The sequence below is a fragment of the Phaethon aethereus genome (assembly GCF_964289735.1).
Source record: "Phaethon aethereus genome assembly, chromosome: 3".
NCBI classification, from domain to species: Eukaryota; Metazoa; Chordata; class Aves; order Phaethontiformes; family Phaethontidae; genus Phaethon; species Phaethon aethereus.
In genome coordinates, this window is record NC_138576.1 from 1,317,971 (window position 1) to 1,335,738 (window position 17,768).

The 17,768-nt window shown below is 58.6% G+C and overlaps 1 protein-coding gene across 1 annotated transcript; it reads right to left on the minus strand.

The window, feature by feature from the left end:
- Positions 1-413: 413 nt before the first annotated feature.
- Positions 414-17,214, minus strand: LOC309403728 (L-gulonolactone oxidase-like; the record flags this gene model as incomplete). Its single annotated transcript, XM_081997975.1, has 12 exons — positions 414-542; positions 872-962; positions 1,426-1,590; positions 1,979-2,128; positions 2,961-3,037; positions 3,376-3,483; positions 11,617-11,802; positions 12,506-12,596; positions 14,374-14,468; positions 15,856-15,981; positions 16,637-16,738; positions 17,113-17,214. 12 exons carry the CDS (start codon positions 17,212-17,214, stop codon positions 414-416), a joined length of 1,422 nt encoding a protein of 473 aa, XP_081854101.1.
- Between the last annotated feature and the right edge of the window lie 554 nt (positions 17,215-17,768).

Consider the following 17,768-nt stretch of genomic DNA (forward strand, 5'->3'; position numbering starts at 1 on the left):
GCGACGGGCTCTGGTCTCCATGCCCGGCCCCGGCCGCCGCAGTGGGGCTGTGCAGGGACACCAAGCCCGTTGCCGGTCCCCAGGGCTGGGCACCTCCCCGGGACGCACACCCGGGCTGAAAGCACAGGCTCGGGGGAGGGTTGCTCAAAGAAGGGTCTTTATTGAGACGGTGGCTTGGACAGGAGGCACTTAGGGGCTGTACAGGTCTCAGGGGGGACGGGGACATGGTCCCCCCCGAGCTGCTGGTTTCCAGGAGAGATTTCCAGGTGCAGCCCTCGCTGCCTGCTGTCACGACACATGAGGGCAGAGCCGGGGGTGCAGCACCTTAGGACCACGGAGGACCATGAGCTTCGGGGTGTCCCAAGAAGTGGGGGTGATGGCCGATTTTTCTTCCAACCCCCGCATTGCCCCCATCAGTAAAACACCTTTTCCAGGTAGGCGTTCAAGAAGATCCCCGTGGGGTCCAGCTTCTCCCGGATGGAGCAGAATTTGGGGAAGGCGGGGTACATCTTCTCAAAGTCCTTCCGGGTGCAGCTGTGGGCCTGCAGGAGAGAAAGTATCCGGGGGAGGCTGCCCGTCACTGGGGAAGCTGTCGCTGGCCCTGGGCCCGCCCCACACGTGCTGTGGCAAGCCCCTGCAGAAGTGGTGGGACCTCCATCCCCTTATCTACGTGCCCAGGGTGGGCAGCAAACAGGGGAACACCATCTCCTCGAGGCACTCATCTCCCTCCGGGACCAGCCTGATGTGGGGACCCTTCTCTGACCCCCCACTGGACTGCAGACCCCGCATCCCATGAGGAGCCGCGATGGAGAAGGGGAAGACACCCCCTTCTGCAGACCCTTTCCTCCCGGAGGTGTGGGGCTGTCGGTACCTTTGCCCAGTGTGGTCTCCCACCGTGCTTCTTCATGATGCCCTCGTAGGTCAGCCAGTAGTTGAGGCGGGGGATGTTCTTCCCGTAGGGCCTGGGGGGTGGTGGGGCAGGGAGGGGGTTAGCAGGGGCTGTGGGGGGATTTGCACACCCAGGAGACTTCCCTGAGAAACCCCCACGTGGGGAGAAGGACAACCCCAGGGACCCATCATGGGCTCTTTGACCAGCAGCGGGTGGTGGAGACCCTCTGGGAACCAGCATGCCACCAGCACTGGGCCAGTGGTCGCTCACGTAGGACAACGTCTTGAAGAAAGAGGGGTGGGTGGCTCTGGGGTCTTCCAAGGCCACCCCACCCCTTCTGGCTCGGTGCCTGCAAATGTCTGAGTGGGGTGAGGGTGCAGGAGCTCGTTCGGTCCGGCTCTCCAGGGCCAGCCCGGAGCTGGGGTCGGTGTGCCCGAGCCGTGCGTTTGCTGCTGCCGGGTCTCTGGGCACGGCTCCCGGCGCGCCAGCAGACCGAGCCGGCGAGGAGCCTGGGGTGCAACGGGGACACGGCTCACCTGTACATGATGATGTTGACGTAGCAGCTGTCCCGCTGGAAGCAGGGACTCAGCCAGATCTCGTCCCCCCGAGCGAAGCGCACCTCCACGGGGTAGTGAGCCACCATCTTGGGGTTGTTCTCCAAGGCGGCCTTCAGCTCCAGCAGAGCTTCCTTCGTCTTCTCACTGACCAGGAGAAGCCCCCAGCCCCAGTTAATGGCAGCACGGGCACAGCCAGCTCTCTTTGGGTTGGGGTCCCCGTCCCCGCAGCTCTATCCCTGGCCCCAGGCTAACTCAGGGAAGGGCTTGGCACGTCCCAGCACACCCCTCCCATTGCTGTGGGCTCGCAAAGCCCCAGGACATGGTGTGGCGTGAATTTGGTACCCCGGGACGGGGATGCAGAAGGGTCCCCGTGCCACCCTTGAAGGAATGGTGCCTGCTAGCCAGGTCCCTTTCCCCACGGCGTCGCTCGGGCTCCAGCCTGGGCTGGGCAGAGCACAGGCAGGGGATGGCGCGTGGTTTGGGCACTGAGCCCGGCTGGGGATGGGCAGGGAGGGTCTGCGGAGCCATTTACATGGGGATGGCCCAGTCTTGGACGTGCTGCTTGAAGCGACACTCGTAGTTGAAGATCTTGTAGCTGATGGCAATCTTCTCCACCCGGGAGCTGAAGAGGAGCCAGAAGAAGAAGCGGTTGATCCAGCACACCAAGTTGGGCACGAAGGTGCTGCAGGGGAGAGAGCAGGAGGTGAGATCTGTCCCCAGAGCTGCTGCCCAGGGCTTTGCCAAGGGCAGGCTGTGAGCGGTGATGCCACAAGCCGCAGCCCGGGGACGCTGCGCAAGGGGAAGCCCTCTCAAGGGGCTGTAAGCAAAGCAGCAGAGTTGCGGTCCCTCAGGTCCCTCCTCCTCCTCCTCTTGCCGCAAGCTAGAAGAGGGGTGCTCGGTCACCACCCTCCCTCCCCCTTGAGACCCCAGTGCCTCCCAGGCTCTGCGCTGGGTGTCCTCGCGCTGGGGGACCGAGAGCTACTGGGGACAGGGTGGAGTGGCAGGGCGGACCCCTTGGCAGGGTCCTAAGTGACCACAGTCCCTCTTCTCCCTCTTGATGGGGTACAGCCTGGCTCTCCTGTGCCACCAGGATCCCGCTTCCCAGCCTAGCCTCCACGACCTGGCTGGACCTTCCCTCTCCACCCTGGTGCTCAGGATATGCTCACAGCCAACATTGTCCCCGAAAAAGCTCCTTTGCTGCTACAAAACCCACGCTGCCTCGGCACGCTGCTCCATCCCTGTGCACACGAGAGGGCAGTGCAGCCCCAGACATCAATCCCAGCCCAAACCCGCTCCTCCGGCACAGCAGCTCTCTTGGAGGAGAGCAAGCATCTCCTCCATCCCCAGAGACCGGGGTGCTCTGGGCCACAGCCCTCCCTTGCCATCTCCCCCGGGCCTCGCCGCAGAGCAGCACGGGTTTCGATCTAGAGATGCTGAGGCCAGATCTGGATGAGGCCAGCCCCGGACAAACCCACCCCACTTGTCCCCAGCTGCTGCCCAGAGCATGCTCCTACCTGATCCAGAGCAGGAACTCCAGCAGATAGTAGCCAACAGCATAATCCCACAACCAGCTGGCGGAGGAAGAGGGGGGCTGCAAAGCCAAGCAGAGGAAGATGATGGCTCGAGCTGGGAGCGGGGGTTTGGAGAAGGGCACCCCGGGACTCCCCAGATCTCTGTCCTGTGATGAGACAGGGCCACATCCATTCCCAGAAAGAGACCGGGCTTTATCATGAGGATGCTGAGAGCTTGGACACCCCAGCTGCATCTGTGTCCCCCCAGCACCCCTCAGACCATGGAGTACCAGCCCCAAAGTGCTGTTTCCCTGATGAGCCACCCCAGCAGCCCTTGCACTGTCAGACCATCCTAAAACGCCTTCTCAGAAGGAAGAAGCTCCTTCTCCCTTCACGCATGGAGCCCGGTGGGACTTGCCTTGTTGGTGGGGTCCTGGTAGATGATGCTGACGTTCTCGGTGTGAGGGAACCACAGGAATCGGAAGTATTGGGATCTCTTCAGGTGGTCCTCAAGGTGATCGAGGACCTGCAACAACCAGAGAAACAACCAGGGGGTTGGCTGGTGATTGTGTCCCCCCTGGAGCAGGGATCCCAGGAGCGGGGAGTGGAGGCACCTCAGAGGACTGCCAGGGATGCCGGGCAGGTCCAAGGAGTCTGTCTGCAGAATGTCAGCGAGCCCTGGTTTGAAGGGGGGTCAATACAGCCCGGCCATGCACCAAGGGGCTAATAGAGACCATGGACCCAACACTTGGGGAAGGGAACAGGGCATGCCCGTCGCCTCCTCTGCCTTGGCCATGGCAGAGCTTCCCACCCTGAAGATGCTGCTGGGGCTGCATCTGGCGCACATCCGAGCTCAGACCCCACGTCCTCCCGCAATCGTACCTCTGCAGCCCCCAAACTTCTCCATCAGGCATTACCAGACATGAGGTCCCTCTCCTGCCATCAGTCATGCTGAGGGCTTCCGAAATCCACCTCCTGGTCCAGCATCAGGGATGCCCTCCCCAGCTTTCAGAGCCTGGCAGCACAGCCCTCTGCAGCTCTGGAGCCCTGGGGCACGGAGCTGGGATGCGCTACACGGCCCCGTCCCTGGACGTCCCCCGCTTCAAATGCAGAATTGCGGAATTATTCATAAAGACACAAAAACGATCTTTAAGAAAGGCAGCTCCCTCGGACGAGCTGCCTGCCAGCAGCCGAGGACAGCGAGGCACGGGGAGTCGGAGCAGGCAGGGCACAGGCAGCACAATGCAGGTGATGGGGCTCCAAGGGGTGGCCACAGCCCCAGGACTTACTCAGCCTGTTCCCAGGGCCACCGGGGTCCTGTCCCAGGGCTACCTGGGGGAAAACCCGCTGCCTGACACAGCAGCACCCGCAGAAATGAAAAGACCCTTCAGCCCTCGTCCCTCCTCCCTGCCTGTGCGTGCGAGGGGGGAGAGACCCTGTGCTCACCCCCTGCACGGTGCTATTTTGGCCAGGCCACCGTCTCTCCCTCTTGCAACCAACCTCTCCCACCACCCCCTGCTCCTCCCAGCAGCATCTCCCGCAGCTTTGCAGAAAGACCTCAACACCCGGCAGCTCTGCCTCGGGGGGTTTGCTTGCCCCAGGAGAAGGTGCAATGACCCGTGGCTATAACCCAGGAAGGTCACGGCAACCTCAGCTGCCAAGCTGCTCCTTTCCCGGTGGGGTTATTTGGGTTATTTGTCTTAACGAGCTATTAATCGATCAGCAGGCTGGGCTGCTTTAGCACTGAGCATCTTGCTGTGACCCTGCCATAGGGCGAGGGTCTTTCTGGGGTCGCACCGCCGTAATGCCGTGGTCCCGTTAAAGCGGGGAGGATGGGAAGGCAAACCGTATTATTCCTGTAATTGTTGAGAATTAACGCTCATGCCGTCGTCTTCATCTTCACAGCTGCAGCTCCCGAAAAGCCACAAAATCCCTCTAGGACGTTCCCAAAACAGCCCGTTTTCTGGCCAGAGAAGTTCTTACGTTGGAAACGGTTAACGGTTGTGCAAGTAGAAGCAGGGCAAAGCTACCACCCCGCGTTTTCATCGGCTTGGCTTAGGAACAAATGCCTCCAGTAGCTGAAACGAGCCGGGAAAAGAAGGCTGCGGCTTTCCCAAGGTGATCCTGCCAACGTCTGTTTGTCTTCCAGCCGCGACGCTTGAGCGCAGAAGCAAACTGCCAGCGGGGCGACCTTTTCAATGTGCGCTTTTGATCCCTGCGATAGAGGAATATCGGGCTGAAGAAACTTAAGCCCACGACTTTGTAGGATAATTACAGCGCAGCGGGCAAGAGCTGAAGGCAGCGCGCGAGCCGGCTTCGGGAGTCCTTGGGGACGTTGTCTCCTGGCTGCGCGCCGGAGCCGGAGGCAGAGGTCGGGCGGTGGAAATCTTCTTGCTGTAACGTGGCCAATGCACGCAACGGAGATGGCCCTGGGGCATGCAGAGCCCCGGGGGGGTTTGCTCATCTTTGCTTCCCTCCCAGGAGCCCAGAACAAATCCCTTTGCTTCATAAAGGCTGGGTCAAAAGAAGCCGCTTGCTTTTTGGTTTGCAAACACCCTCGAGAGCTCGCTGAGCTGAGGGGAGGCACCCCGCCTGCTGCAGCGCAGGCTTGGTAGCTCCAGGTGGTCCTCGGGGAAAGCACAAGGATGGGACAAGGGGCGGATGTGGCCAAGGTGTCGTGGAGGATGAAGCACAAGAAGTCACTAGCACGTGTCCCGTAGGTCTGTCAGAGCAATGAAGGGGAGCCAGGGAGCACGGGGAGCTGTCATTTTGGGAGAGGACATGGATGCTCAGCCTCCCCCTCTGCCTGTGTGCTGCCCGTGCCTGGCAGGTTTAGGCACTGGGTGGTCTTGGGGGAGCCAGGCTTGAGGGATCCGTCCCAGGTGCCTGGGACATCCCCCAAAGGGTTAGGGTTTGGGTTAGGAAATGGTAGGCTTAGACCAAAAAAAGCAGTTCTTCACCCATCAGGTAGCTAAGCTGTGCAAGTCTGCAGGCGGTTAAAGGTTTGCGTGGGTTCAGAAGCAGATCAGAGACCTTCCCGGATGAGAAAATCGTTGCCTTATTACCTACACACAAACCACCTCCAGCTCAGGAAGCCCCAAAGCTGCAAAGATCAGGGAAAGAAGTATCGTGTCCGAGTCTGACCCATCCTCATCAGCCTCCCAGCAGGTCTGGGGCGAGGAGAGGCTGACTCCGTCCCCGCCACCAGCCAGGGATGCTCTGCAGGTCTCTCTGGTGACCTCAGCTGTGCGGTGAACCCTCTCGGTCCCGTGCCTTGCTCCTGGTCACCCTCAGCAGCTAGAGCAGCTGAGTTTATCCCAGTCATCAAGAGAATCACGAGGCCAGAAAAGAAAGCATGCAGATCTTATATAACCACAAATTCAAGCCTGGCTCCTCTGACACATATATTATTCGCAATGTCTTAGATAACTCAGGCTTAAATATTTCAAGCAACCTGCTCCCTTGCCATTATTCTCTTCCGCCTCGCTGGGCCACTCAACATGAAAGCTGGAGATCTGGAAGCAGGCGAGGAACAGCGATGACCGAAAATTGATAATGGCATTAATATTTATAGAGTGCACTCTCGTTTCACCCTCCTAACAGCCCTGAGGGACGGGGAATGACGGGCTGAGCTGCGCAGGGGAGCATGGCCCGGGCAGATGATGCTGAGCAGGGTAAAGCTCAGCCTGGGCGACCTGCCCTGCGCGGGACGGCAGGGTTATCCTGCACGTGAGCTTAAGTTTCCGATCTAAAAGGCAGGTTAGGAGGTGTAAAACAACACTCAACCTGGCAGTTTGGCTGAGGAAAGGTGCTAGAGGATGCAGAGGAGGTCCGAGCAGTCTGGCAGGGTGGGTGAGGAGCACGCTGTAAGGAGCTGGCAGGCTCCCACCACATTTAAACATGTTTAAATGCGTTTTAAGTGGGGAACTCCCTGGTGTGGGACACCAGGGAAGTGGCAGCTCAGGAAGCAAACAGGCAGCTCACAGGCAAAAGAAACTCCTGAGCCATTAAACGCAAACTCATCACCTCTGAAGCCGGAAACACCGATAATGAACTCGCTGCAGGCTGGAGAAACATCTTGCCAGGTTTCCCTTATTCCCCTGTCTCCTCTTCTCACCTCCCAGGAAAAAATAAGACCCTGAAGTGCTCCAGCTCTCGACTGCTCGGGTGCAGCTGCTTTTACGGGGGTGACAGCAGACAGGCGGACACGGTCATGGACCCGGGTAACGTGCACGGACCCCCGTGTCCACCTCCCCGGTCAGCCCAGCTGCCCATGGCACAGCACAAGGACCAGGGGTTGCTTTGGATCAGGGCTTACGAAGAAGAAGATACTGCAAAAGTGCCTTAAATTCACATCCGTGGTGGCGTTCGAGTCACCCCAACGGGGCACTGAATAATTCAGTCCCTAAAAAATTAAGGACAGTGTTTCTCAGAGCTTTACGAGTGCTGCAGCTCTGATCAATCCTGCAACAAATTTTGCTGCTTTTGTCCAAGGACTATTTATTTTTCATGAGCCCAGCTTAACGAAGCCTTGTGCTGTCATCAGTCAGGGCTGGAACTGGACCTGTGAGACACAAATGAAACAACGGATGAGGATGCTGCTGAGGATGCACCTGCAGGGATGTCAGACCACAGGAGGACAAACACGATGACTGGTTGAAGCAGATCCAAGCTCCTGGAAAGGTTCTTTTCCACTACCACCAATTTCTTCCTCCTGATGGACTTTGTGCCTCAGTTTCCCCATCCAGAAATCGAACTCCTTCCCGTGAATGCAGCGAGTCCACACAGCACTCAGAAAGCCACCAGGTCTTTCAACCTTCAGGTGGCCCCTTCTCTGTAGGCTTTAGCCTGCACAACGCTGCAGCCTCCAGCGATGATCTGGCACCAGAGACCTGGGACAAGCTGGATGACAGCTCAGCTCAAGGCAGCAGGTCACATCCTGTCCCAGCCATGGAGGGGCTGAGCATCGTGTGGAACAGCTCCCTCCATCCGACTTCCCAGCACCATGAGGGTGGGCGGGCTCCAAGGAAATGCATCCAGCAGTTAAAAGGAGTTTATATAATGGCAGAGACAGGGAAAGTTGGTTTTGATGTGTTCCCAGGAGAAAGGATTCCTTCAAATCACTCTGTAGAAATGCCCACAGGGCCTTCAAAACACTTTGAGGGAACGGGATCACACCCACCATTGGCCACAAAGCCACATGGAGACCCAAGCTCATAAAGCCCAGGAGATGCACTGCCCCAAAAAAGGGTATTTCATATCTCTTTCGAGGGAAATCAGCCTGTTTCAGCCTGGTTCCTGCTGGGGATGGAAAGCTTGGCTGGAGGCAACCACTCTCCAGCACGGAGCATCTCTGTACCAGCACCCCATGACACTGTCTCCAGTGCCCCTGCCATGTACTGAACGAGGACCTAAACTTCTCATGCTTTCCATGGCCAACCATAGAGTCATAGAATTATACAATCTTCTGGTGGGAAGGGGCCGTCAGAGGCCATCTAGTCCCACCCCCGCAGTGAGCAGGGACATTTTCACCCAGAGCAGGTTGCTCAGAGCCCCGTCCAGCCTGACCTGGGCTGTTTCCAGGGATGGGGCATCCACCACCTCTCTGGGCAACCTGGGCCAGGGCTTCACCACCCTCGTTGTCAAAAATGTCTTGCTTATATCCAGTCTAAATCTCCCCTCTTTTAGTTTAAAACCGTCACCCCTTGTCCTGTGGCTCCAGGCCCTGCTGAACAGTCTGTCCCCATCTTTCTCCTCAGCCCCATTTAAGTACTGAAGTGCAGTCAAGTGCCCTTTCACGGGCTACATGCAAGATGTGGTCTTCAGGAGGGACATGGTCACGAAGAGGGGACAACAGGGAGAGGACGGATCGCGGGACAGCAGGAGAACTTGCTGAGGAGGAGGCAGCATGTGAAGCCTTCAGAGTCATGCGAGATCCTGATCTATGAAAGAGCAGGTCAGAAACCCTCCTCAGAAAACCACCTCCCTTAGGTATGTCCCAGGTGGGCCAGTCACTAGTGCCATACGCCTTAGCCTGGGTGATTTGGACCTTTGGCAAGATGGAGATGGACAAGTCCCGTAGCAACATGACAATTGGTTTATGGGGGGTTTTCCATCGCACGACCCAAATGCAGCTCTGGGGTTGGATCCTGATAAGCGATTTGTTCAGTCTGGTCCTTGAAATGTGTCGCCCATCACACTCCTCGTCCTCAGCACGGTTTGTCCCAAGTTCAGCTCAAGGAAAGAGTTAAACCCAACTTTACACTGGGCGATGGAGAGCCCCATCCCCAAAAGTACCCAGACCTCACACACAAGAAAGGACCAAGTTGTTATCAAAAGCACAAGATGCTTAAAAAAGCAGCCCATCCGTCGCTGGAATAAGCAAGGCTCTCCGTTAGCCGAGCAGGCGGCGAGATGGGAGACGGCACCTCCTCGGAGAGCTCACGGCTCGTGGGATCCGCCGAGCCCTGTGGGACGCTGCTCCTCTCCGCCGGGACGCGGCGAGGCACTGCCTGCCTCAGGGGACGCTGGCTCAGCACAGGCACGGTCTTCTCCCTCTCCTTCCTAGGCCAGGCAGCACATCAGCTCATCAGACCAGCCCAGGATTTCCAGCAAGGGCAATTTTCTCCAGCTGGGACATTAAATCTGCATTAGGCTTAGTCATGCGTGCCCGGCGTTACCAGGTCTCTGCCGAGCCGCCGGCGCCTGCGAACACCGGCTTAAACCGAGCAGAGGCGTCGGCTGATCCCTCTCGCCGCGACGTTTCCCGTCGCCAGAAGCAAGCGCCGGTGCCCGCGGGCTCCTTCAGCATCTCTCGGCGCCGCGGCGGCTCGCGGGCAGCCCGGGGGAGACGCCGCCGACGGCCACGGGCAAACCTCCACGCCGGCTGCGGCGGAGCCGCCGGCACTGCGGAGCCCAGGCGCGCGTCCAGGCCTGGGGCAGCTCCCGCTGCCGCGGCCGCTCTTCCCCTCGCTCGTCCCAGCCCGCGGAGAGGCTCAGGCGCTGCTCGCGAGGCGGGGGCACGGTTTAAAACCCGCCCGGGACGGACCACAGCCGGAGGAGCGGGTCCGATTTCTGTCACCCCCGGGCTGAGTCGGGCAGGGGACAACTGGTGCTGAGAAGTGGGGACGGTGCCGCAGAGAGGCCCAGACACGGGGACGCTGGCAGGGGTCTCGTAGTCCAGCCTTTTCCCCGCAGAGGGCACTGGCTCTCCCTCCGGAGAGCAGGCAGCTCGCCAGCCCGAAGCCTTCTCGCCCTCCTCCCCGCTGCCTCGGCCCCACCGGCGGCCCGCGGCTCCCGCCGGCCAGCCTGAGCCCAGCCGGGAGGTCTGTGGTGCTCCCTCCCTCCGCTCCCCCGGATCTCCAGTTTGCCACGTACCCCATGCTCTCCGAGCTGGGATGGTGCCCAGGAGCGCAGGCAGCAGTGCCTGCCTGCCTGCTGCCTGCCAGGCAGCCAAGCCTCCCACGCCAGCCTCCCACCTCCTCTGCTGGGACCCAGAGGACGTCTCTGAAGGACGCAGCCCTGTCCCCGCTCAGGGTCACTCTCTGCAGCCCAAGGTGAGCGCAGAAAGTCTTTGGGAGGCTCCTGAGGACACTGGAAGCCACCAGCCTTCTCCTGCAGCCATGAGACGCCCCAGGGCTGCACGGAGCCTGGTCCAGGACAGTAAAATCAGCTGTTTGATTCTCGTGCTGGATAAATGCAAAAATCTGCGTCGGTCTGGGCTAGTTTTAAAAGAGGAGCCTGGAGGCAGCTCAGGGGTGAGCGTGGCAATGATGAAAGAAGTGAAGTTTCACGTCACCTTCACACCCCTGAGCTGTCCTGGGCCAGACGCAGAGATGAAAGCAGCTGGGAATGGGCACAACTTCTCCCAGACACGGTGCCTTGCAGTTCTCAAAACCCACCAGAAAATATAAATAAAGGAAATTACTTTATCTCCGTGTCTTTCCCCGCAGCTCTCCCTCCCTGCCCAGCTGCCCCAGGCTGGATGCAGAGGGTCCCAGTGCGAGGTGCAGGGGTCCCACCTGCTTTTTTGTGAGGACTGAAGAACTCGTAGCAGACCGACAGCACCCTGGGCTTCCCCACCCAGCCTCCCCCCTGATTACGTGGCCAGCAAAGCAGTCAGAGCACACTCAGCCCTCGCCTCTGCTCCGTGCAGCACCCTTGGGAGCGAAGCAAACGTCTTCCCGCAGCACAGGGGGACTCTGCACCCCCATTTCTCACTGCCCCGCTGGCTCGGCTTGCAAAAACACGAGGGACTGCACCCCCAAACCCTGCTTTGCTCCCGAACCTCAGCTGCACCTTGTGATGCACATCTTGCTGCAGGTGCCGACCACCCACCAGAGTGCCACGGCGGTGGCACTCACCAGCACCGCTCCTCCCGCCCCACTACCTGCACCCCTCCGGTCTCAGGAGGTGAGACCCATGGGAGGTTAAAATGGCATTTCCTGGGAAACACGGCTTTTCCTTCCTCTCCTTTGTCGCCCTGGGATTGTTTCCCGCTTACAGGACACCGTGAAGCACCCCACGAAGATGTGCAAGGATCACCTGTGGGATTTTCGACCGGAGCGTAACCGCTTCCCGGTCTCCCTCCGACCACGTCACCTCGCCAAGAACTTTACTTGTCCCCGGGGAAGCTTTGAAAGCATCGCCCACGTCGTACCTCGGTGAGAGTGGAGGGGAAGGCCACCTCGTGCAGGTGGAACTGGGGCACACACTGGAAGGTGACGGTGAGCACGACACCCAGGCAGCCGAGGTGCAGGCAGGCAGCCTGGAAGATGTCCACGTTGATGGACTCGGAGCACTCCAGGATCTCCCCCGAGGCTGTCAGCAGCGTGAGCGCTACGACCTGCCGAGAGGGGAGCAAAGCATCAGCAACAGCACGCGTTCAATGTGTCCCGTCTCTGTGCCAAGACCCCGCGTCCCTCCCAGGGCGAAGCAGGGAGACCTCCATACCACAACCAGCATCACAGGCTGCTTTCCGCTGAGCTTGGCTCCACCAGCCCCTCTCCCGCCACCTTTGATGTAGTGACATAAAAGGATCCTTCTCTCTGGGGGATGCTAGGAAAAGGCGTCAAATAAAGAAGTAAAACTCGCCCAAATTACTCCGCTACTCCATAACCATTTGTGGAATCACCATACAGGACTTGAGCTGGGAATGGAGGGGATTCATAAGTGTCTAGTTAAAAACAGACCTGGGCCCTGCAGAGATTGGGGTTGGGGGGGCTCCAATGCAAGAAGAACCTCTTTCCCTTTGGTACAGAGCTTATTCGTCGGATTAGAAGACCATAAAGCACAGGGACGGAGGAGTTTGGGGCTGGATCACGTTTTGACTGGCAGATGAGGAGGTCTCTCTGTGCGTGTGGGACTTGAGGGTCCCCCATAGCGGCCCCATCCCCGGGGGGTGAGGACCCCTCCTGCTTGCTGAGTACAGTGTGCTCCTTCTTTACGCCAGGGCTGGGCACACCAGACCCAGATCAGGTGATGGGACATCTCCCCTGAAGCCCTCAAGATGCTGATGTCCGTGCTTCGACACCCAACTCGTGTCTCACCTGGGTGGGGAGGATGCCGTGCTTGATCCCGGTGTTGTGCGTCCCCGTCCCGATCACACCGGCCGCCGCCACCTCAGAAACGGCTCCTAAGCTGGGAGCAGACAAAGGGGCCGGTGAGGACCTGAGCACGTGGGACGTGGTGTGGGGCACAGCCCACCGTGCCAGGCATAACGCTGTGTGCAGACCCCGTGTGCAGGTATAGAGTCCCCCAAGACGTGGTCCCTACCCCAACGAGCAGGGTTTTCCACCCTTCAGGGTACCCTGCAGCAACAGGCACGTTTATTGGCTACATGTGGCTGTCTCCACGGGACATATCTATCAGGATGCCACTATAGTCCATGGGGAGGACGAGGCTGCTGCTGAGCGCAGGTGACCATGGTCAGCTTGGCTGTGGTGCCGTCTCACAAGTCCCCATCCCTCCCCATCAGCCCGGAGGGACTCACTGGGCTGCAGACCTGCCTCCCATACGCATACCGAGCAAGGGGTGAGGAACCGGGGTTTTCCCCGGAAACATCACTGCGGAGCAGGGCTGGAAGCAGCATCCACAAGCATGAGGTCTGCAGAGCAAGGTCTGTCCCTCCAACCATGGCCCAGGCAGGCACGTGGGGATGGTAGAAGGCTACAGCAAACAGTATGTAAAAATGGAAACTGCCATTTCCCCCCAAAACTCCTGCAGCTTCCAAAAGCTGGGGAGCAGGGACCTCCTGAACCAGATGTGGTTTCTATGGCCATCGCAACCATCAGTGGATTCCTCCTCCGTGAAGGAGTCCTCCTCACCCCATGCACACCGTTGGCCATCTGGTCACATTGGGCTTATTTCTCTGAACCCTCAGCCCAGCCCTGGCCAGGGCTCTGGCAAAGCCATCCCTTGTATCGACGGAGGAACGCAGATAGTGAGCCAGGCTGTAATTAAAGAGCAATTTCTTCCCTGAGGTCAGGAAAACAAAAAAAGAGACTGAGTGTGAGAAATGCTCTCTGTGGCTATTTCCTTTGCAAACTCTGTCTGAACGTGAGGTCCCTCCAAGCCCTTGGCAAGACACCCGCTGCAAGGGAGAGCCGCACGCGTTGGAGGCCGAGGGATCTGCTGTGATCGGCTCGAGGCGTCTCATCCTCTGCACCAGGATTAACCTGGACCCCCAGCCCATCACTTCCACCTCCTCGACATCCCAAAGCAACGCAGAGCAAAGCTTCTCCCATGCCTCCTGCTAAGATATGCCGATGGCTAATTGCCCTTTCCCATCAAAAACTCATTTCTACCTAATTTTATCTGCCACCAGCCTCCTTTGCCAGGAGCTGCCTGCTGTCAGCTGCAGCTCTGTGCCATGCAAGGCATCCCTAGGAGGGGTGCTCTCATCTTTTTAGGGCCAGGGAGGACAGTTTTCCTTCGTGACATGGAAAGGACCAGCCTGGTGGGTGCGGTGAGAACATAGGGTTGGTGTGGGGATAAAGGCTCCCCACGTCCAGTCTCCTGCTCCAAGGCAGGACCCAGCTACCCCATCGTGGAGGGGGTTGACCTGCAGTCTGGAGTGGTCAAGCACTGGCACAGGCTGCCCAGGGAGGTGGTGGAGTCACCATCCCTGGAGGCGTTCAAAAAACGTGTGGACGTGGCACTTTGGGACGTGGTTTAGTGGGCATGGGGGTGTTGGGTTGATGGTTGGACTTCGTGATCTTAGAGGTCTTTTCCAACCTTAATGGTTCTGTGATTCTGTGACCCTGGTGGAAGACCAGATCCTGAAGTGAATACCCCTATTCTGCAGTAAAAGCTCTTCAAACGTCCCTGTTTTGCCGTGTGCTAGCACTTGATCTGGGGCAAGGATGGACACCTTGGAGGACACCCAGGGACGGCGCCATGCATGCGTCTCACTCACTTGGCCAGGGCCAGCCCGTGCTTGCTCAGCTCGACGTTCAGATCCGAGAGCAAAATCCCACCTTCCACCGTCACTTGCTGCTTCTCCTTGTCCACCTGCAAAGGATGGGAGGGGAGGGGAGAGGGGAAGGTCACACAGCTCAGAGGAGAAACACCCCGTGGAAAACACCTCTGCTCTTACCAATGCAGCTGATAATGTCTATACAGGAGAGCCACGTACCACGAGGGACTTGCTCCATCCTCAGCTGCCACCTCTCTCAGACCTTCACCCAACTCAAACCTCGTCCAACCCAATGGTGACACTGGTTCCCGCCCCCGGTCCAGACCCTGCTCCCATCTGCTCTCCCCAGTCTCAGGGGAGCGTAACCGCTCCCATAGCTTTTCCCAGGTGTTGGTCAACGCAAGGGAGAAGACACCCCTCAGCAAAGCTCTACCTTCAGCAAACATCTTCCCTCTGCCCGCCTGCCTCGCTCAGCCAGCTTCAGCCAGCTCCTGGTGGAAGCAGAGCTTGTTACCATTGGGAGCTATTCCTGATAGGCAGAGCTGTCGGGGAGGGAGCCGTTCCCTAATTAACTGTTGCTGTTAATTACCAATAATGATCCGGCGCTCAGAATATGCTGCTAGAGTCAGGTTTTTTTCATCTTCAGCTGCACACACACACACACGTGCACGCAGAAGCACGCCTGCACATACATGCACAAATGCACGCACACACACGCAACAGGCATGCATGCACATACGTGTGCAGGCACACACGACACATGGGCACGCACACGTGCACAGAGGCCGTTCCCTCACTGTTTATAACCAGCCACGCGGCCCCAGTAAGAGCCCAGTATCTCCCTACCCGCCGGAGGTCCGAAGGCAAAGCAGAGGAGCAGGAAAACCTCTGCCTCTCCGCAGGTCTCATTTTCCCAGACTTGTTCAGGACGTGATCCACGGGCAAGCAGGAAGAGCCGTTTCCTTCCCAGTGTCACCAAATGGAGCAATCTCCCACAGGGGCATTTCCCCTCCGATGCAGGAACAAGCCACGGACCAGGAACATCCAGCCGGATCGTTGCCGGGCTGCTCTGCCTACGGCACCTTTGCAAGCTCGCATCAAGCGAGCCGCGAAAGGTGATCCTGCCAGGTACCTCCTCCCCACCCAGCAAAACGTGCTGTCATGAGGACAACGTGCCAAGGTTAAGCCCTCGCTGAACGCACGCTGGGAGGACATCACTTCTTTGCATTTTTAGAGCTGCTCCATATGCTTCCAATTCACAAGGGATGCTTTTACACCAGGAAAATGCCCGTTCCCCAGGCTGGCACCACCGTTTCAGGGTCTGGTTTGGGAAAACTCCTGGCTTTTGGTGAAAGCCTCTCCATCCTTTCACCTCTCACGCTGGCTATGGCAGTGTTGGTGTCCCTGCCCTTGGTGGCTGCACGAACAGGAGTGCCACCATGTTTCAGGACCACCACGCCACCTCCCAGAAGCGGGTCTTACCTTGAGGATCCTGTTCATCTTCCCCATCTGGATCATGAAGTCATCGGTGCAGGCGATGTCAGAAGGAGAGTGGCCGCCCCCCACCACCTTCACCCTCTTGTCCCGCTGCCTGGCCATATCCAGGATCTGCAGAGACAACAGGCGGCCCTCAGCATCCAACACCTCCCTCAAAGCTGTGTGCTCAGGGCGGTGCCAGAGGAACTGCACGACCTTCCAAGCTGAAGTCTGACCCGTGGTTGACATCCATTTACTTTGATAACTCATCATCTGGGGTTAAAACCACCCCTGGAGCCCAGACGCCTCCTAAGACAGCCCTTGGGATCATCCTTGGGGGTTGAGCCAATTGACCTTGGCCTTTAAAGGTTCCTTCCAACGCATACCATTCTATGACTCTATGATCCCAAAAGAGGCGATGCCCACCTGAGACACCCTAGGGTGACAGAGGTGTCTCTGGGGTGATGGAAGTGGCACAGGACTCCCACCCCTCAGCATGGCATCTGGGGCAGGCAAAGGACTCCAGGGTACCAGGTGTTGACGCCCAAGGAACAGAGTCCAACTGGGGCCAGGCGTGCTGGTTTTCTGCATCTTTTGGGTGTTTGACACATCTTCTGGAGAATGTGTGCAGTTCAGAAGGATGGGCCATCTCCTGGGCCTAAGGGAAGGACTCGTGCTGTCACCATCTGTGACCTCTCTGACTGAACATAATGCAGCATCACAGCCCTTCCTGGCCTCTCCTCCTCTTCATTTCTAACAGGTTGTCTCCTGGGAGCACCCTCCTTACCTCCCGGATCTCCTCCACTGAGGTGGGCCGGAAGTACAGCTCCGGAGAGGAGCCATAGGTCTTGGCCCAGTTCTGGAACTTGACCCCTCCTTGGCCGTGAACCTGGACCAAAAAACAAGAGCTAAAGCAGAAGCAAGCACCTCCCCTGCTTTTCCACACAGCCCATTCTTCATCTGCCCAGACCACTGTACCAGAGCCAGGATTCCAATAGGATTAATTATTTATGGACACAGAGGTTCATCTCCAACCCCTTGAGTCTGCAGAGCAGAGATGTCTCCATGTGAGCAAGTCAGCCTGGGCTCCCTTTGCAGTCAGTAGGGAGAAGTGGGAGAATCCCCTGGGCTATATGAGACATCTCCCTTGAGTGCAGCCCATCCCTTCCTCCTACAGCATGACGTGTGCTGGTGTCCTCTTGGTCTGCACGGCCTCTTCTGCTCTGGTCTCCTCTCAGACCTGGTCTCAATACTCATACCTACCTCATGGCCCATCACATGGCCTCGTGTCCCAGTGTCCCCAGATGACCTCATCATGAAGGGCTGACTGGGACCAGGTTGGGACCTCTCTCCAACCTCAGCCATCCACCCTGAGACACTGTCCCCAGTGCTGGCATGAAGAGGTGCCAGCCAAAAGACCCATCCCCATCCCATCTCCAGGCAGGGGTTAACCCAAGGCAGGGCATGCCCAGGGTGGTTTGGGGGGGTCCTGGCTGGGGGGGACAGCTTCTCCCTGGCTGTGGCCAGCCCAAGTGGGGCTTGGGCAAGGAAGGACCTGGTATGGGGTTGGGCACCAAGCCCCAGAGAAGATAGTGAATCCCTCTGCCCCAGGCAGGAAAGGATCCAGCACGCTGCCCCACCAACACGCGTCCCACGCGACTGCGGGGGATGATTCGCTCCCCTGCCACCTCCTGCTGTCTCCTTCCTCCCGTTCCCTCCAGCCTCCTCTCCATCAGCAAACCCTCCTCCCTCTGTTTTCCCTCTCCCCCTCTCTCCGATGGGTTCAGCTCCCATCCAAAGAACAGACCCCAAAACAGGCCAAACTTCTCCGGTGGTGCAGAAGGGGCTTCTCCCAGGGGTGTCTGCAGCACCCCACCCCCTTCCCCACCGTCCCAGCCCCCCCGGGCTGCTTTTAGGGG